General features: G+C 42.4%; 1 protein-coding gene across 3 annotated transcripts in view; it reads right to left on the reverse strand.

Moving 5' to 3' along the window:
- LOC106568645 (fibrinogen C domain-containing protein 1) overlaps positions 1–21,690 on the reverse strand; it is a 273,373-nt gene that overhangs the window by 149,388 nt on the left and 102,295 nt on the right. For all 3 annotated transcript variants that reach the window (XM_014139159.2, XM_014139150.2, XM_014139143.2), the window contains 2 exons: positions 13,565–13,724; positions 7,275–7,411 (listed from right to left, as the gene is read on the reverse strand). In XM_014139159.2, the coding sequence (XP_013994634.1) occupies positions 7,275–7,411; positions 13,565–13,724 (297 nt within the window). The remainder of the gene's footprint in view (positions 1–7,274; positions 7,412–13,564; positions 13,725–21,690) is intronic.

A 21,690-nucleotide genomic window follows, 5' to 3' on the forward strand; every position in this document is an offset into this window, starting at 1 on the left:
TTGTCAGAGAGATGAGCTTCTCGCCTACACCTCGTGTTGATATTCAGGATTTAAACCTCATTACACGTGCAGCTGCAACCTGACAATGTTCTGGTCTGCATGTTAACCTCTTGGGGCTAGGTGGGACGCTAGCGTGCCACCCGTGGTGCACTCCATCAACAGCAGGTGCATTTCAAGAGCGGCAAATTTGAATCCAAATAAATGTCAAAATTCAAATTTTTCAAAAATACAACTATGTTACACCATTTGAAAGATAAACATCTCCTTAACCTGTTGGGTCTAGGGGGCAGCATTTGCACGTCTGGATAAAAAAAATGTACCCGATTTAATCTGGTTACTAATCCTACCCAGTAACTAGAATATGCATATACTTATTATATATGGATAGAAAACACTCTAAAGTTTCCAAAACTGTTTGAATGGTGTCTGTGAGTATAACAGAACTCATTTGGCAGGCAAAACCCTGAGACATTTTCTGACAGGAAGTGGATACCTGATGTAAAACGTGGTTAGATTAAGGAGATGTTTATCTTTCAAATGGTGTAACATAGTTGTATTTTTGAAAAATGTGAATTTTGACATTTATTTGGATTCAAATTTGCCGCTCTTGAAATGCACCTGCTGTTGATGGAGTGCACCACGGGTGGCACGCTAGCGTCCCACCTAGCCCCAAGAGGTTAATCTAACCACGTTTTACGATTTCAAAAAGGTTTTACGGCGAAAGCATAAATTTAGAGTATGTTAGGACAGTACATTTACAAGAGTTGTGTGTAATGTTTTGTCAAGTCAAAGACAGGGTCACCAAAACCATAAAACCAGCTAAAATGATGCACTAACCTTTTACAATCTCCATCAGATGACACTCCTAGGACATTATGTTAGACAATGCATGCATTTTTAGTTCTATCAAGTTCATATTTATATCCAAAAACAGCGTTTTACTATGGCATTGATGTTGAGGAAATCGTTTCCCTCCAATAACCGGCAGTCAAGTCAGCGTCAGAAATTAAATAATTAAAATTAGAAAACATTGGTAAAATATTATATTGTCATTTAAAGAATTATAGATTTACATCTCTTGAACGCAATCAACTTGCCAGATTTAAAAATAACCTTACTGGGAAATCACACTTTGCAATAATCTGAGCACTGCGCCCAGAAAAATACGCGTTGCGATACAGACTAGACGTCATGTTGGGGAGATCTAAAATCGAAAATACTATGTAAATAATCCATTACCTTTGATTCTCTTCATCAGATGTCACTTCCAGGTATCACAGGTCCATAACGAATGTAGTTTTGTTCAAAAAAGCTCATCATTTATGTCCAAAAATCTCCGTCTCGTTAGCACATGATGTAAGCCAGCCGGACTTCTCGTCATGAACGAGGGGAAAAAATATATTTCCGTTCGTTCAAACATGTCAAACGTTGTATAGCATAAATCATTAGGGCCTTTTTAACCAGAACATGAATAATATTCAAGGTGGACGAATGCATACTCTTTTATAACTTATTGGAACGAGGGTACCCAACATGAACTAGCGCGCCAGGTGTCTAATGGGCCATCATCGTTCCATGGCTCTTGTTCGGTCAGATCTCCCTCCAGAAGACTCAAAACACTTTGTAAAGGCTGGTGACATCTAGTGGAAGCAATAGGAAGTGCCAAAATATTCCTAAACCCCTGTGTTTTTCAATGGGATAGGTTTAAAGTCAATACAACACATCAGGTATCCACTTCCTGTCAGAAAATGTCTCAGGGTTTTGCCTGCCAAATGAGTTCTGTTATACTCACAGACACCATTCAAACAGTTTTGGAAACTTTAGAGTGTTTTCTATCCATATATAATAAGTATATGCATATTCTAGTTACTGGGTAGGATTAGTAACCAGATTAAATCGGGTAAATTTTTTTTATCCAGACGTGCAAATGCTGCCCCCTAGACCCAACAGGTTAATTTCTTACCAGTCCTTTTATGCACTCTGGACGAAAAGGACAGTTCCGTCAGGATAACACGCTCTCTGACCTCACTTGGGGCATGGCTACTTACTGTGCAAAGGCTATAGATAGCAAATGATCTCTTATGACTCCTAAAATCACATTCCTATCTTAACAAAATAACTTTCGTTATTTTTCATATTATACGAACAACATACTGGATGGAAACTTGACAGTTAAGGGGATATAATTTCGAAGTTACAGTATTTCCTTTATACCATTTGTAATGACATCACAAAATAAAAAAACATATGAAATGATTATTCTTTAGATCACCACTGAACATTCCCCACATTCTTATGTTATAAATATTGTTCCAGATTTCACTTTTTGAACGTGTTAGAGTCTCGGTGGGAAAAGCAAAGACATTCCTTTGGTACATACTGGAGGGGGTTGGAGAGTCCTCTTCTCCTGTAATTTACAAAATAGTGTGAACTGTCAACCACCCCAGCAGGTTTAAGAGTAGTGGCTGCACCATTCCAATAAAAGGTGTCACCATAGTCAAGAACTGGCAGGAAAGTTGACTGCAAAACCATGGGCTAGATCTGTCTTTTACCCGTAATCTGTTATATGGGGCATGCTTATATTCAGCAGAGTTAAACAGAGAAAGAAAACATGCATAGGGCCTTATCCGAATCAGAGACAGAGGACACACCCTTCCAATGATGCAACCCCCGGGTCATACAGGAAATGTTGCTCATTGGAAGTTCTTTGCAATTTCGGTAGCTTAGTAAATCTAATGCAGGCAATGGGACAATGGTCACTGAGCTCGTTAGCAAAAATTCCATTGGCTGTATACATATGTGGTGCGTTTGTCAGAATGCTCTGCAAAATAGTTGATTTTTCAGGGTGTTTTAAGTTGGTTTAGTTAACAGTTGAGTTACATTTATCTCAGTACAAATATCTTTCATATATCCAAGTTAAGTACACCCCAAATAAAAAAATACTGATTTAACATAGTTACAGTGGTTGCTCCACTAAAAGTTTTGTGATTATGCTGGTTTAGTACGGTACCCTGCGTCACCACTTCATTGCTCCAGACCAGCACAAGAGGGAGTTAGACCACTGATTATGCTTTTGGGTCCTACTGTGTCTCTAACTGACAATGAATGGGCAACATAAACCTAAATAGAAACTGATAATTGTGCTTCAGTATTACTTACTAAAACTGTTGATAGACTAAGGTTTTTATTATTTTATTTTGTTAGGATTATTTTGCTCTTACTGTAGTACTGTAGGCCACTCCCGACTGGTCACGTTATAAAGTGCTTGAGTGGCGCAACAGTCTAAGACACTGCATAGCAGTGCAAGCAGTGTTGCTATAGATGCTGGTTCAGTACCTGTACTGCCCTCAACTGGGAGACCCATGAGATTTTGGTTTTTCTCCTTATAAAAAGAGAAATAAATGATTCTAAATAACAAACTACCTTTATTTACAAATTAGTAACAATGTCTCAGCCCAGGTTCAAGAATGGCCTTTTTCTCACTAATTTTATGTTATTTGACAACAAAATCATCTCCAAAATATTGTTATTTTTTTAAACAAAGTGATTATTATTATTATTCATTTAGAATTATATAGAAGCCCCTTGGATATTCTCCCAGATATATTATTAACCCTGTTATTAGCAGGACAATATATATTGGTAATATTGATCATGGCTCCCGAGTGGTGCACAATGGGATTGCCTTGTGGTTCTCCAGCTGTATCCACTGAAAGCCAGCGAGGTCCAAGGCACGAGGGCAGGGGCACGGGATGGGCTGCAGAGCCGCGCACAGAAGACCGACCTAGCCCATGGGAAAGGGAGCAGGAGGAAGGGGGATGGGGGTGGACCCCCACCCCGCCACACTGGCAATACTTTAAGGGGCATTGCACTAATAATGGTGCTGAATAGAGAAATGTTCTGTTCTTAGTGCCAATCTGCATGTTCAAACTAAAACAATGTAACTAATAATGGCATCTTTATGCTTTTGTTAATAAAATAATGATAAAAATACTCTTTCAAAATTCCAATGTTTATTTAGTTATGGATCCATAACGAATTACTATGGGAATAAATATCACTGAATTACAGAAATATCCTCCAATCCTCTATATGTAATTATTGGCGGAGAGTCACATCATATTTTTCGATATACTGTAGGCCTACCATAGGCGACATGAGTCTCACTAGTGTTGAGTAATGTGCTGTTAAAAGTGGTGTAGGTCTTATTTATTTAAAGAGCATATTGAAGTTAGAAGCAATAGGATTTTAAGCAATAGCCTACAACTATTTTCACACCGTTTCGTGCTGCTCTGAGACAAGCATGGGGACTGGTCTTGATAAATCAATTAGATTTGTATTTTCACTGAATCTCTGTTCGGGTTTTGGTTAGACTAGAATTAGAAAATGAGGGTGTATAAATGTTATGCTCTTAGTGTAACCTTTATTTAACTAGGCAAGTAAGTTAAGAACAAATTCTTATTTACAAGGACAGCCTACTCCTTCCTCCCCGTCGGGGAATTAAACCCCGGTCTTCAGGCGTGCCTGCATTCTCTAGTACAGCCATTATTGAAGGCTATCAAATGCTTCTCAAAGATGCCCTCTGGTGGTCAAACTAGCACTAACTAGCATTAATGGTACCAGTGGTTCACACTTAAATAATGTGCCATAGAACTCTGTGGCACCATGCAAGCTGTGCCGCAGTACGCTGCTACTTTTAAAGGACGAACCACTGTAGCATAGTAGATCATTTGCTAAGAGCAATTGGGAGGGCCAAGTGAGTGTGATAAAGTTGGGCATTATTACCGAGGCCCACATTTAAGACTAGACATTCAAATTGCTTGGGAACAGAGATGGTAATACACACAGCAACATTCAAGTTGTTCTTTATGAATATGGTGACACCCCCATCTGGCAGCTCTGTCAGATCTTTAAACATTATGTCCATTCAAAGACACATCATAGTCTGGCACAGACGTTTTTAACGAAGTCTCAAAGTTAGTTTTAGAAGCCAGAATTACAATAAGATCCATTTTCTAAATCAAACTTCTGACATTTACAGTACATGAATGAGTCCATATCCACAGCTGCAGGATTTCAGAGCAGACAGAGTCTCTAACAAGAACATGCTATGATCAATAGTTAACCCTCTATATGAAATAGCTATGGGGTTGGCTTGAAATGGAATAGATACAATATTGCTTAGAACTGTGGCATTTGGTCTATGCCTCGAATGAGGACGTGGATTAATACATGTCTCAATGAGGGTTACCTGTTTTGGCCAAGGACTGATATCCCATCACATTTGTAGTACCTTTTCAATGTTAGCACTGCATCTAAGCTCCTCTCCTATTCGGGTGCAGGCCATCCCTTTTTAGGAAGTGCAGTCGCTCCAAAAACTATTTGAAATTGTCAATAAAATCCAGCACTTTTTCAGAGCAGAGTCCTGATTTCTTCCAAGAGTCCAGTGCAAATAATTCCATAACCGTGTTTTGGGATAGGGCCATAAAAAACAATCCGCTTGACTGTAGCCAATAGTCTGTCTCTCAGGTATTCGAAGTCCTGTCTCAACTCGATGAGGCTTCCCTTCTGATTCAGCTCATTGGACAGCCGGCAAATGTCTTCTAAAGCCGCCTGTTATCGTCCATCTTCTGGTCACACCAAAGACATTTTTTACAGACATACCTATTTTCCGTATGCGCTCGGTCTTCCACTCCCCCCTCTGGTTAGTTATTGAACATTTCACAGCAGTAGCATTGGACACTCAATGGTTGGCCATTGACATCCATTGGATAGCCGTCAGTAGCCATTAAGGTTCATGCTAAAAAGCAGGCTAGCCACAGGTAGCAGCGCAAGCTTGAAGTCGAAAAAGTCCAGTAAGGCGGTGCGTTCTGTGAAGAGCTAAAATTGTCTACAAAAACAAACAAAGAGAACAGTGCATCGGTCTGAACCTGTACAGGTCAATACACTCAAGTAAATAAAATATAAAATAGCCTATACCAAGGATAAAATAGGTCACAGTCGAGTTTAACTACTTGCTCCACTACTCGCTCCAAACACAACTTGCTACATGTCATCCCAGAATGCACTCAGCAGTGCATCATAACAAAGGCTGAATGAGTACATCATCGGCCTGTTGCAGCAGCGCAGCTGCAATGTGTATAATGTACACTCCGACAAGTTTGAGAAAGCGCTGAGATGCATTAAGGTGACTCCAGTAATGATATCAGGAGGTACAGGCCGGAGCAGCAAAAGCGTGAAGGAGAATGTTCGGGTGAGAGGGAACATTTCCCATTCAATTATCTTGCGCTTCTTTGAATACTCATCTCTCTCTTTCCCTCTATCTCCCTCTCCCTCGCTCTCTCTCGCTCTCTCTATCTCTCTATGTAGTACGTAGACGGCTACGTAGTCAAGTTTGTGTTTCATATCTCCTTCTCTCATCTGTATTCTCACCTGCGTTCTCAGGCACCGTCGTAGAAGCCTTTTCATATCATGTTCCTTGTTTTTTTGCAGCTCGGATCATTTTATCTACAGTTTAAGGTCTAAAGTTCAACACGCAATCTAATTGCAATCTATTTATCACACTTTGGTTTTTCTATACAAATATGCTAGGGTATAAGCAGTGCTGCATTTTAATCATGAGGAGTGGAGAAGAAAACAACGTTTGTTCTCCGGAGCTCTTGTTTCTTAGGAGATGGATGATCCAGAAGATTGGTGAAATTAAATGTATGTTGCATTCTGGGACATATTTTATTAAGAGTGTTCCACACTGAAGGATTCTTATTTCAGTGCGGCTTGGCAGATGATATACTTTGTAAGAAAGTAAAACCTATATAAAGCTAAGATAATGAAAAGCATTTCATTAACTATTAACTCTGGAGTTTTTTATTTTGATTACCAACCCAATAAAAGTGTAGAGGAGGAGAGAGAGAGGGAGAGAGAGTAGAGAGAAAGAGAAAGGAGAGAGAGCGAGAAAGGAAATAAACTGTCTTTGTTGTGGATGAATAAGAACACTGTTGGAGTGTTTGAGGATATAAATGGCTGTGTTTCTTCTATTCTAATGCAGACACTTGAGAATATGGTCCCCGTCCCCTTCATGTTGAGTGTGTGTGTGTGCTTACAAGTCTGTCTGTCTGTCTGTCTGTCTGTCTGTCTGTCTGTCTGTCTGTCTGTCTGTCTGTCTGTCTGTCTGTCTGTCTGTCTGTCTGTCTGTCTGTGTGTGTGTGTGTGTGTGTGTGTGTGTGTGTGTGTGTGTGTGTGTGTGTGTGGGTGTGTGTGTGTACAGTATGACTCACAGTCCAGCCCCCTCCGTCCGTGGTCATGTCACAGTAGACCTGGAAGCCGTAGGGGTAGTGAGTGGGAAACACAGAGTAGATGCCATCCTCCCTCTGACCATTAGCATACAGATCACCACAGTCACGAGGACGAGAGCCTAGAGAGATACAGAGAGAGAGAGAGAGAGAGAGAGAGAGAGAGAGAGAGAGAGAGAGAGAGAGAGAGATACAGATACAGAGAGAGAGAGATGCAGAGAGAGAGAGAAAGATACAGAGGGAGAGAGATAGAGCAGATAGCGAGAGAGAAGGAGAAATAGAGAGATTGAGGGACACACACAGATACAGAGAAAGATGCAGAGAGAGAGAGAGAAAGATACAGAGAGAGACAGAGCGGATAGCGAGAGAGGAGAGATACAGAGAGAGAAAGAGTGAGAGAGGGAGAGATACAGAGAGAGAGATACAGAAAGAGAGGGAAAGGGATACAGAGAGAGAGATGCAGAAGGTAAAAGAGAAAGACAGAAATGGACAGAGAGAAAAAGAAGAGAAACAAAAAGCTCTCAGTTTGAATTCCAGCTGGAAAGCAAAACAAGTGGCTAAAACATTACGTAAGCGTAAACAAAGAGAAATGACAGAGATGAGAACATTCCACTAGACTTCTTAGCCTCATGACAGAGAGGAAGAGGGGGATAATGGGGACTCCTTGGGTGGTGAGAGAGAGAGGGAGAGGAAGAGAGAGGGGGAGGCAGTTTGCTCCCAAAATTTTGTTATTTTTGGAGCTTGTTGTTTACAGTTGTGGCACAATGACTATCAACCTCAGATTCAACCTCAGAGTTGCTTTTCTTACAGATAATCTATACTGAACAAAAATATAACCCAGCATGTAAAGATTTGGTCCCATGTTTAATGAACTGAAACAAAATATCCCAACATTTTCCATATGCACAAAAAACGTATTACCCTCAAATTTTGTGCACAAATGTGTTTACATCCCTGTTAGTGAGCATTTTCCTCATGATGCTATCTATTTTGTGAAGTGCACCAGTCCCTCCTTCAGCAAAGCACCCCCACAACATGATGCTGCCACCTTCTTGCTTCACGGTTGGGATGGTGTTCTTCGGCTTGCAAGCCTCCCCATTTTTCCTTCATCAGAACAGAGGAAATTTCATCAAAAAGTACGATCTTTGTCCCCATGTGCAGTTGCAAACAGTAGCCTGGCTTTTTTATGGCGGTTTTAGAACAGTGGCTTCTTCCTTGCTGAGCGGCCTTAAAGGTTATTTCGATATAGGACTCGTTTTACTGTGGATATGGATACTTTTGTACCTGTTTCCTCCAGCATTTTCACAAGGTCCTTTGCTGTTGTTCTGGGATTGATTTCCACTTTTCGCACCAAAGTATGTTCATCTCTAGGAGACAGAACTCGTCTCCTTCCTGAGCGGTATGACCGCTGCGTGGTCCCATGGTGTTCATACTTGCGTACTATTGTTTGTACAGATGAACGTGGTACTTTCAGGTGTCTGGAAATTGCTCCCAATGATGAACCAGACTTGTGGAGGTCTACAATTTTATTTCTGAGGTCTTGGCTGATTTATTTTGGTTTTCCCACGATATCAAGCAAAGAGGCACTGAGTTTGAAGGTAGGCCTTGAAATTCATCCACAGGTACACCTCCAATTGACTCAAATTATGTCAATTAGCCTATCAGAAGCTTCTAAAGCCATGACATATGTTCTGGAATTTTCCAAGCTCTTTAAAGGCACAGTCAACTTAGTGTATGTAAACTTCTGACCCACTGGAATTGTGATACAGTGAGTTATAAGTGAAACAATCTGTCTGTAAACAATTGTTTAAAAAGGACTTCAATGACTCCAACCTAAGTGTATGTAAACTTCCGACTTCAACTGTATAAGACTGCTGAACAATTAATCAAATGGCCACCCAGACAATTTACATTGATCCTCCCTCCTCTTGTTTTTCCACTCCTTTATCTGCATTTCGACCATTATTATCAGCCATCCTCCCCTCAGCAACCTCCTGGGATTGAAATGGATCCTGTATCATCCTAGTTCTTTATATGCAGGCATCCCAGAGTGTGGAATTACATCAAGGATTTTAATGCGGTACCCATCTGTGTGAAATATTTATGAAAACCTGGGGCCTGTGGCAAACATACACGGACAGGCACACACACACACGCACAAACACACACACACACACAATCTCGGGTGGCATTACCATTGGAGTGTGTGTGTGTGTGGTACATAAGTGTCAGCCGTTGTGTATTCCATGGCTGGCTGAAAAGGTAGAATCTACTGGATGGCTTCCCTCAGGTCTGATGTAGGTTCATCTAAAACTCCTGGCAGGTATGATGTAGGTTTGTCTGAAGCTTCCCTCAGGTCTGAGGTTTGTCTGAAGCTTCTGTCAGGTCTGATGTAGGTTTGTCTGAAGCTTCCATCAGGTCTGATGTAGGTTTGTCTGAAGCATCCCTCAGGTCTGATGTAGATTCGCCTGAAGCTTCCCTCAGGGATCACACCTCAGACTTTCACAGGCTCTCACTCCGAGCACAACATCCCAATGGACACACCAATCACTACTCTCCAATCACTACTGCCTAGCTCCACTCCTATTCCCCAGGCACTCTCATTTGTTGACTTCTGTAACCGTAAAAGCCTTGGTTTCATGCATGTTAACATTAGAAGCCTCCTCCCTAAGTTTGTTTTACTCACTGCCCTAGCACACTCTGCCAACCCGGATGCCCTAGCTGTGTCTGAATCCTGGCTCAGGAAGACTACCAAAACCCCTGAAATTTCCATCCCTAACTATAACATTTTCCGACAAGATAGAACTGCCAAAGGGGGCAGAGTTGCAATCTACTGCAGAGATAGCCTGAAGAGTTCTGTCTTACTCTCCAGGTCTGTACCCAAAGAATTTGAGCTTCTACTTTTAAAAATCTACCATTCCAGAAACACCGGTGCCGCTTGCTATAGGCCACCCTCTGCCCCCAGCTGTGCCCAGGACACCATATGTGAACTGATTGCGCTAAACTGGGACATGCTACAATGTAAGATTGATGCCCTCAATTTCACAGAAATGATCAATGAACCCAACATGGCACAACACCAAATCCGTAAACACGGGCACCCTCATAGATATCATCCTAACCAACTTTCCCTCCAAATATAGCTCTACTGTTTTCAACAAAGATCTCAGTGATCACTGCCTCACTGCCTGCATCCGTAATGGGTCCACGGTCAAACGACCACCCCTCATCACTGTTAAACGCTCCCTAAAACACTTCAGCGAGCAGGACTTTCCAATTGACCTGGCCTGGGTATCCTGGAAGGATATTGACCTCATCCCGTCAGTAGAGGATGCCTGGTAATTCTTTAAAAGTGCCTTCCTCACCATCTCAAATATGCATGCCCCTCTCAAAAAATGTAGAACCAGGAACAGATATAGCCCTTGGTTCTCTCCAGACCTGACTGCCCTTGATCAGCACAAAAACATCCTGTGGTGTTCTGCATTAGCATCGAATAGCCCCCGTGATATGCTTTTCAGGGAAGTTAGGAACAAATATACACAGGCAGTTAGGAACGCTAAGGCTAGTTTTTTCAAGCAGAAATGTGCATTCTGTAGCACAAACTCAAAACAGTTCTGGGACACTGTAAAGTCCATGGAGAATAAGAGCACCTCCTCCCAGCTGCCCACTGCACTGAGGCTAGGGAACACTGTCAAAACCGATAAATTCACCATAATTGAGAAATTCAATAAGCATTTTTCTATAGCTGGCCATGCTTTCCACCTGGCTACCCCTACCCCGGTCAACAGCCCTGCACTCCCCACAGCAACTCGCCCAAGCCTCACCGATTTGTCCTTTACCCAAATCCAGATAGCAGATGTTCTGAAAGAGCTGCAAAATCTGGACCCCTACAAATCAGCCAGGCTAGACAATCTGGACCCTCTCTTTCTAAAATGATCTGCCGAAATTGTTGCAACCCCTATCACTAGCCTGTTCATCCTCTCTTTCGTATCGTCTGAGATTCCCAAATATTTGAAAGCTGCAGCGGTCATCCCCCTCTTCAAAGGGGGAGACACTCTAGACCCAAACTGCTCCAGACGTATATCTATCCTACCCTGCCTTTCTAAGGTCTTCGAAAGCCAAGTTAACCAACAGATTACCGACCATTTCGAATCTCACTGTACCTTCTCCGCTATGCAACCTGGTTTCAGAGGTGGTCACGGGTGCACCTCAGCCACGCTCAAGGTCCTAAATGATATCATAACCACCATCGATAAGAGACATTACTGTGCAGCCGTATTCATCAACCTGGCCAAGGCTTTCGACTCTGTCAATCACCACATTCTTATTGGCAGACTCAACAGCCTTGGTTTCTCAAATGATTGCCTCGCCTGGTTTACCAACTACTTCTCTGACAGAGTTCAATGTGTCAAATCAGAGGACCTGTTGTCCGGACTTCTGGCAGTCTCTATGGGGGTGCCACAGGATTCAATTCTCAGGCCGACTCTCTTCTCTGTATACATCAATGATGTTGCTCTCGCTGCTGGTGATTCTCTAATCCACCTCTACGCAGACGACACCATTCTGTATACTTCTGGCCGTTCATTGGACACTGTGTTAACTAACCTCCAGACCAGCTTCAATGCCATAAAACTCTCCTTCCGTGGCCTCTAACTGCTCTTAAATGCAAGTAAAACTACATGCATGCTCTTCAACCGATCACTGCCCGCACCTGCCCGCCCGTCCAGCATCACTATTCTGGACGGCTCTGACTTAGAATATGTGGATAACTACAAATACCTAGGTGTCTGGTTAGACTGTAAACTCTCCTTCCAGACTCACATTAAGCATCTCCAATCCAAAATGAAATCTAGAATCGGCTTCCTAATTCGCAACAAAGCATCCTTCACTTATGCTGCCAAACATACCCTCGTAAAACTGACCATCCTATCGATCCTCGACTTCGGCGAAGTCATTTACAAAATAGCCTCCAACACCCTACTCAACAAATTGGATGCAGTCTATCACAGTGCCATCCGTTTTGTCACCAAAGCCCCATATACTACCCACCACTGCGAGCTGTACGCTCTCGTTGGCTGGCCCTCGCTTCACTCTGTTCGCCAAACCCACTGGCTCCAGGTCATCTACAAGTCTCTGCTAGGTAAAGCATCGCCTTATCTCAGCTCACTGGTCACCATAGCAGCACCCTCTCGTAGCACCCGCTCCAGCAGGTATATCTCACTGGTCACCCCCAAAGCCAATTCATCCTTTGGCCGCCTTTCCTTCCAGTTCTCTGCTGCCAATGACTGGAACGAACTGCAAAAATCACTGAAGCTGGAGACTCATATCTCCCTCACTAGCTATTAAGCACCAGCTGTCAGAGAAGCTCACAGATCACTGCACCTATACATAGCCAATCTGTAAACAGCCCATCCAACTACCTCATCCCCATAGTGTATTTATTTATTTATCTTGCTCCTTTGCTCCTTTGCACCCCAGTATCTCTACTTGCACATTCATCTTCTGCACATGTACCATTCCAGTGTTTAATTGCTATATTATAATTACTTTGCCACCATGGCCTAGTTATTGCCTTAACTCCATTATCTTACCTCATTCGCACTCACTGTATATAGACTTTTTGTTTTATTTTTTTCTACTGAATTATTGACTGTATGTTTGTTTATTCCATGTGTAACTCTGTGTTGTTGTATGTGTCGAACTGCTATGCTTTATCTTGGCTAGGTCGCAGTCGCAAATGAGAACTTGTTCTCAACTAGTCTACCTGGTTAAAAAAAGGTGAAATAAAAAAATATATATATTTACATACTTTACTGCATATTCAACACTCATACATTCAACACTAGCACCAAGGGTAATGAGGTAATCTTAATCTCTGCCACTGGCAGATAGAGATACAGTACACTATTGAATAACACAGAGAGCTATACAGTATGTATACAGGGACAGACAGAGACAGACACATATGAAGACACAGAGACACTCACACATAGACATATGCATGAATGGCAGACAGACAGACAGTTAGGCAACCAGACAGACAGCCAAACAGGCAGCAAGTCAGGCAGCTACATAGCCAGCCAGCCACAGAGCCAGCCAGTTACATAACCAGCCAATCAGCTACATAACCAGACAGCCACACAGTCAGCCAGCCAGCCAGCCAATCAGCCAGCCACAAAGCCAGCCAGCCAGCCGGCCACATAGCCAGTCAGCCACAGAACTAGCCAGCAAGCCAGCCAGCTAGCCAGACATGGACAGACAGCTATCAGACTTACCATTGGCACAGCCTTTGAGACGAGCCCCTCTGACCGGTGCCCTCTGTAGGTCAGCCTTGACCCGAGCCTTCAGTCCCCCTGTCTCCTTCTGCATGGAGCTGAGAGCATCGCTCACAGTGTTCACCACCTTCACCATGTTGATTTGGCTCTCAGACAGTAGCTGCAATACACACAGTATTAACAATTAGTTAACCCCAACTTGTGGACTTGTTTAAGTGATGTTGTGCAGTTTGTTGCTAACGTTACTTTGCTACCTTGCTACCTGCCACTTTGCTCCCTGCTACGTTTTTTACTTTTTAATTACCGCTTTATATTTTTATTTTTTCCCTCATTAACTTTTTTCATTCAGCTTTTTCTCCCCGGATGCTTTATCTGGGCATGGTTCAACAGGACCTCCACCAGCTGAAGCTGTAGTAACATTAACATTATGCCTTCTAATTGCAGTCGCTATAATCATAATATACAAGAGAACGATTGCCTTATGGTGAGGATAGCTGTGCAGCAAGCCCAGCTTCAGACACAATCATTAGGCAAGGGTAATTTAAGTGTAGGAAAGGATGAAACAGCGTCTGTGCCACCTATAAGTACAAATAATAGAATAAATCCCCTCGCACAGTCCACACAGCCGGACAATTTTCTCATGGCTTCTGGAAGGAAATGCTGTAGGAATCCTCAACCGGTGTCGCTCATTCAGCCAACAGAAACTTTCAACCGGTTCTCCCCATTAAGCAACAAGTCGGAGTCAGAGTCCGAGTCTTCTCTGGTCTTGCCTCCACCCGTTACTGGGTCTGAGACGCCGAAGCCTCCCACCATTAGCTCTGACAAATTTAAAACCCTAGTCATTGGTGACTCCATTACCTGCAATATTAGACTTAAAAATAATAATCCAGCGATCATACACTGTTTACCAGGGGGCAGGGCTACCGACGTTAAGGCTGATCTGAAGATGGTGCTGGCTAAGGCTAAAACTGGCGAGTGTAGAGTATAGGAATATTGTCATCCACATCGGCACCAACGATGTTAGAATGAAACAGTCAAAGGTCACCAAGCGCAACATAGGTTCAGCGAGTAAATCAGCTTGAAAGATGTGTTGGCATCGAGTAATTGTCTCTGGCCCCCTCCCAGTTAGGGGGAGTGATGAGCTCTACAGCAGAGGCTCACAACTCAATCGCTGGTTGAAAACGGTTTTCTGCCCCTCCCAAAAGATAGAATTTGTAGATCATTGGCCCTCTTGCTGGGACTCACCCACAAACAGGACCAAGCCTGGCCTGCTGTGGAGTGATGGACTCCATCCTAGCTGGAGGGGTGCTCTCATCTTATCTATGAACATAGACAGGGCTCTAACTCCTCTAGCTCCACAATGAGATAGGGTGCAGGCCAGGCAGCAGGCTGTTAGCCAGCCTGCCAGCTTAGTGGAGTCTGCCACTAGCACAGTCAGTGTAGTCAGCTCAGCTATCCCCATTGAGACCGAGTCTGTGCCACGATCTAGGTTGGGCAAAAATAAACATGGCCGTGTTTGCCTTAGCAATCTCACTGGAATAAAAACCTCCTCCATTCCTGTAATTATTGAAAGAGATTGTGATATATCACATCTCAAAATAGGGCTGCTTAATGTTAGATCCCTAACTTCCAAGGTAGTTATAGTCAATGAACTAATCACTGATCATAATCTTGATGTGATTGGCCTGACTGAAACATGGCTTAAGCCTGATGAATTTACTGTGTTAAATGAGGCCTCTCCTCCTGGTTACACTAGCGACCATATCCCCCGTGTATCCCGCAAAGGCGGAGGTGTTGCTAACATTTACGATAGCAAATTTCTATTTACCTCCCAAAAAATGACTGCGTTTTCATCTTTTGAGCTTCTGGTCATGAAATCTATGCAGACTACTCAATCGCTTTTTATAGCTACTGTTGGACCGAGATTTGTCCCAAGGAATAAATATTGTGGATCTTAATGTTATTCCTCATAATCTGGGACTATTTGGTATTTTATTAGGATCCCCATTAGCTGTTGCAAAAGCAGCAGCTACTCTTCCTGGGGTCCACACAAAACATGAAACATAATAAAGAATGACATAATACAGAACATCATTAGACAAGAACAGCTCAAGGACAGAACTACATACATTTTTAAAAAGGCACATGTATCCTACATATCAATGCATTCACACAAACTATCTAGGTAAAATAGGGGAGCGGCGTTGTGGCGCGAGGTTTTGATTTATCTGTTTTTTTTAAACCAGGTTTGCTGTTTATTTGAGCAATATGAGATGGAAGGAAGTTCCATGCAATAAGGGCTCTATATAATACTGTATGTTTTCTTGCATTTGTTCTGGATTTGGGGACTATGAAAAGACCCCTGGTGGGATGTCTGGTGGGATAAGTGTGTGTGTAAGTTTACTTTGCAAACAATTTGGGATTTTCAACACATTAATGTTTCTTAAAAAAAAGAAGTGATGCAGTCAGTCTCTCCTCAACTCTTAGCCAATAGAGACTGGCATGCATAGTATTTATATCAGCCCTCAAATTACAATTAAGAGCAAAACGTGCCCGCTCTGTTCTGGGCTAGCTGCAACAACTAGGTTTTGCTTGCCGCACTGGACCACACGACTGGACAATAATCAAGATTAGACAAAACTAGAGCCTGCGAAACCTGCTTTTTGGAGTGTGGTGTCAAAAAATCAGAGCATCTCTTTATTACGGCTAGACCTCTCCCCATCTTTGCAACCATTGAAACTATATGTTTTGACCATGATGGCTTACAATCTAAGGTAATGCCAAGGAATTTAGTCTCCTCAACTTGTTCAACAGCCACACCATTCATTACCAGATTCAGCTGGTAGGTCTAGCACTTAACCTGTTTGGGCTAGGGGGCAGTATTTTCACGGCCGGATGAAAAACGTACCCAAATTAAACAGGTAACTACTCTGGCCCAGAAACGAGAATATGCATATTATTAGTAGATTTGGATAGAAAACACTCTGAAGTTTCTAAAACTGTTTGAATGGTGTCTGTGAGTATAATAGAACTCATATGGCAGGCAAAAACATGAGAAAAAGTCAACCAGGAAGCGGAGGATCTGAGAATTGTAGTTCTTCTTTCTAGTCCCGTTCGAAACTACAGTATCTGTGGGGTTACGTTGCACTTCCTAAGGCTTCCATTGGCTGTCAAAAGCCTTCAGAAAGTTGTTTCAGCCTTCTCCTGTTACTGGGCAGACAATAGGAGCTCAGTTTCTGAGTGGACTGCCTGTGGACAAAGGGATTGGATATGCGCAGTCACGCGAGCACGCCGTTCCTTCTTTTTCTCCTTGAATGAATACGCTATTGTCCGGTTGGAATATTATGGCAATTTTACATAAAAAATACCATAAAGATTGATTTTAAACAGCGTTTGACATGCTTCTAAGTACGGTAATGAAACATTTTGACTTTTCGTCTCTGGTACCGCGCTCGCGCTTTATGCCTTTGGATAGTGCTCTGAACGCACGAACAAAACGGAGGTATTTGGACATAAATATGTATTATTTCGAACAAAAACAACATCTCTTGTGGAAGTAGCAGTCCTGGGAGTGCATTCTGATGAAGATCAGCAAAGGTAAGAGAATATTTCTAATACTAATTCTGAGTTTAGGTTGCCCCGAACTTGGCGGGTGTCTGTATAGCTCTCTGTGATGGCTGAGCTATGTACTCAGAATATTGAAAAATGTGCTTTCTCCGTAAAGCTATTTTAAAATCTGACAAAGCAGTTGCATCCAGGAGTAGTCTATCTATAATTTTTTTAATAATTGTTATATATTTTGTCAACGTTTATGATGAGTATTTTTGTAAATTGATGTGCACATTTACCAGCCGTTTTGGTGAGTATACATTTTCTGAACATCACGCGCCAATGTAAAATGCGGTTTTTGGATATAAATATGAACTTTATTGAACAAAACATACATGTATTGTGTAACATAATGTCCTAGGAGTGTCATCTGATGGAAATCGTCAAAGGTTAGTGCTTCATTTAGCTGTGTTTTGGGTTTTATTGACACATGTCCTTGCTTGGAAAATGGCTGTGTGATTATTTTTGTCTATGTACTCTCCTAACATAATCTAATGTTTTTCTTTAGCTGTAAAGCCTTTTTGAAATCGGACAATGTGGTTACATCAAGGAGAAGTGTATCTTTAAAATGGTGTAAAATAGTTGTATGTTTGAGAAAGTTGAATTATGACATTTTGTTGTTTTTGAATTTGCCGCCCTGATATTTCACTGGCTGTGTCCCGCAGGTGGGATGCTAGCGTCCCACGTAGCCCATAGAAGTTAAGGAATGATTTGTACCAAATACAATGCTCTTAGTTTTAGAGATGTTCAGGACCAGTTTATTACTGGCCACCCATTCCAAAACAGACTGCAACTCTTTGCAGTGACTTCATTAGCTGTAGTTGCTGATGCGTATATGGTTAAATTATCAGCATACATGGACACACACGCTTTGTTTAATGCCAGTGGCAGGTCATTGGTAAAAATAGAAAAGAGTAGAGGGCCGAAAGAGCTGCCCTGCGGTACACCACACTTTACATGTTTGACATAAAAGACACTTCCATTAAAGAAAACCCTTTGAGTTCTATTAGATAGATAGCTCTGAATCCACAATATGGCAGAGGTTGAAAAGCCTCAGCACTTAAGTTTTTTCAACAACAGGTTATGCTCAATAATATCAAAGGCTGCACTGAAATCTAACAGTACAGCTCCAACAATCTTCTTGTTATCAATTTCTTTCAACCAATCATCAGTCATTTGTGTCAGTGCAGTACATGTTGAGTGCCCTTCTCTATAAGCATGCTGAAAGTCTGTTGTTAATTTGTTTATAGAGAAATAGCGTCACACTGGCATAAAGGGTTGGGAGACAGGCGTAGGAATGCATAATAGGGTTTTCTATTACACCCAAATGATGGTGTGCCGTGTACAGGCACGGGGACGAAGACCAAAGAAACACTATACAAAACACAGGGCAGAAACCCAAACAAAAGAGCGAGGAGTACCTCCAATAAATAACACAAGTGCACAATGATTATCACACGGGACAAGACCCATAATCCTATACGCAATCCACAATGGCACGAAAGCCAAAACACACAGCACAGGTACTCACACGACCAACAGTCATAGTAACAATAATCGACAGGACAATGGTAAACCAAGGACACACTTATAAAATTACTAATAACTGGGAATAGGGGCCAGGTGTGCCTATTGAAAGTTCTGGAGGGATCCGTGACAAGTAGCATTGTATTTGGTCAAACACTATTTTTTCCAACAGTTTGCTAAGAGCTGGCAGCAAGCTTATAGGTCTGCTGTTAGAACCAGTAAAGGCCGATTTACCACTCTTGGGTAGCGGAATTACTTTGGCTTCCCTCCAGGCCTGAGGACAAAGACTTTTCTCTAGGCTCAGATTAAAAATATGACAGATAGGAATGGCTATAGAGTCAGCTACCATCCTCAGTAGCTTTCCATCTAAGATGTCAATGCCAGGGGGTTTGTCATTATTGATCGTTAACAATACTTTTTCCACCTCTCCCACACTAACTTTACAAAATTCAAACTTGCACTGCTTTTCTTTCATTATTAGTTGTTTTATGCATGAATATAATTGCTCACTGTTTGCCGTGGGCATTTCCTGCCTAATTTTGCCCACTTTGCCAATGAAATAATAATTAAAATAATTGGCAACATCAAATGGTTTTGTGATGAATAAGCCATCTGATTCGATGAAAGATGGATTTGAATTTGTCTTTCTGCCCATAATTTAATTTAAAGAACTCCAAAGTTTTTTTTCCATCATTCTTTATATCATTGATCTTGGCTAAATAATAACATTTCTTCTTCTTTCTGTTGAGTTTAGTCACATAATTTCTCAATTTGCAGTAAGTAAGCCAGTCAGATGTACATCCAGACTTATTAGACATTCCTTTTGCCCCCTCTCTTTCAACCATACAGTTTTTCAATTCCTCATCAATCCATGGATCGTTAACTGTACTAACATTCAGTTTCTTAACAGGTGCATGTTTATCAATAATTGGAAGAAGCAATTGCATAAATTCATCAAGTGCAGCGTCTGGATGCTACTCATTTATTTTTTATTTTATTTTTTCACCTTTATTTAACCAGGTAAGCTAGTTGAGAACAAGTTCTAATTTACAACTGCGACCTGGCCAAGATAAAGCAAAGCAGTGCGACAGAAACATCAACACATTGTTACATGGAATAAACAAGCGTACAGTCAATAACACAATAGAAAAAAAAGAATGTCTATATACAGTGTGGAAATGGCATAAGGAGGTATGGCAATAAATAGTAGTAGCAAAGTAATTACAATTTAGCAGATTAACACTGGAGTGATAGATGAGCAGATGATCATGAGAAGATGGTGTGTGCGTAGTGATACTGGTGTGCAAAAGAGCAGCAAAGTAAATAAAAACAATATGGGGATGAGGTAGGTAGATTGGGTAGGCTATTTACAGATGGACTATGTACAGCTGCAGCGATCGGTTAGCTGCTCAGATAGCTGATGTTTAAAGTTAGTGAGGGAAATGTAAGACTCCAGCTTCAGCGATTTTTGCAATTCGTTCCAGTCACTGGCAGCAGAGAACTGGAAGGAAAGGCGGCCAAAGCAGGTGTTGGCTTTGGGGATGACCAGTGAGATATACCTGCTGGAGCGCGTGCTACGGGTGGGTGTTGTTATCGTGACCAGTGAGCTGAGATAAGGTGGAGCTTTACCTAGCATAGACTTGAAGATGACCTGGAGCCAGTGGGTCTGGTGACGAATATGTAGCGAGGGCCAGTCGACTAGAGCATACAGGTCACAGTGGTGGGTGGTATAAGGCGCATTGGTAACAAAACGGATGGCACTGTGATAGACTGCATCCAATTTCCTGACTAGAGTATTGAAAGCTATTTTGTAGATGACATCGCCGAAGTCGAGGATCGGTAGGATAGTCAGTTTTACTAGGGTAAGTTTGGCGGCGTGAGTGAAGGAGGCTTTGTTGCGAAATAGAAAGACGATTCTAGATTTGATTTTGGATTGGAGATGTTTGATATGAGTCTGGAAGGAGAGTTTACAGTCTAGCCAGACACCTAGGTATTTGTAGTTGTCCACGTATTCTAGGTCAGAACCGTCCAGAGGAGTGATGCAAGTCGGGCTGGCGGGTGCGGGTAGCGAACAGTTGAAAAGCATGCATTTAGTTTTGCTAGCGTTAAAGAGCAGTTGGAGGCCACGGAAGGAGTGTCATATGGCATTGAAGCTCGTTTGGAGGTTAGTTAACACAGTGTCCAAAGAAGGGCCAGATGTATACAGAATGGTGTCATCTGCGTAGAGGTGGATCAGGGAATCACCCGCAGCAAGAGTGACATCTTTGATATATACAGAGAAAAGAGTCGGCCCGAGAATTGAACCCTGTGGTACCCCCATAGAGACAGCCAGAGGTCCGGACAACAGGCCCTCCGATTTTACACACTGACCTCTATCTGCGAAGTAGTTGGTGAACCGGGCGAGGCAGTCATTTGGGAAACCAAGGCTATTGAGTCTGCCAATAAGAATACGGTGATTGACAGAGTCGAAAGCCTTGGCCAGGTCGATGAAGACAGTACTGTCTTTTATTGATGGCGGTTATGATATCGTTTAGTACCTTGAGTGTGGCTGAGGTGCACCAATGACCAGCTCGGAAACCGGATTGCACAGCGGAGAAGGAACGGTGGGATTCGAAATGGTCAGAGATCTGTTTATTAACATGGCTTTCAAAGACTTTAGAAAGGCAGGGTAGAATGGATATAGGTCTGTAACAGTTTGGGTCTAGAGTGTAACCCTCTTTGAAGAGGGGGATGACCACGGCAGCTTTCCAATCTTTAGGGATCTCGGACGAAATGAAAGAGAGGTTGAACAGACTGGTAATAGGGGATAGTTTTAGAAAGAGAGGGTCCAGATCGTCTAGCCCAGCTGATTTGTACGGGTCCAGGTTTTGCAGCTCGTTCAGAACATCTGCGATCTGGATTTGGGTGAAGGAGAAGCTGGGGAGGCTCGGGCAAGTAGCTGCGAGGGGTGCAGAGCTGTTGGCTGGAGTTGGGGTAGCCAGGAGGAAAGC

The sequence above is a fragment of the Salmo salar genome, chromosome ssa01, assembly GCF_905237065.1.
Source record: "Salmo salar chromosome ssa01, Ssal_v3.1, whole genome shotgun sequence".
Lineage (NCBI taxonomy): Eukaryota > Metazoa > Chordata > Actinopteri > Salmoniformes > Salmonidae > Salmo > Salmo salar.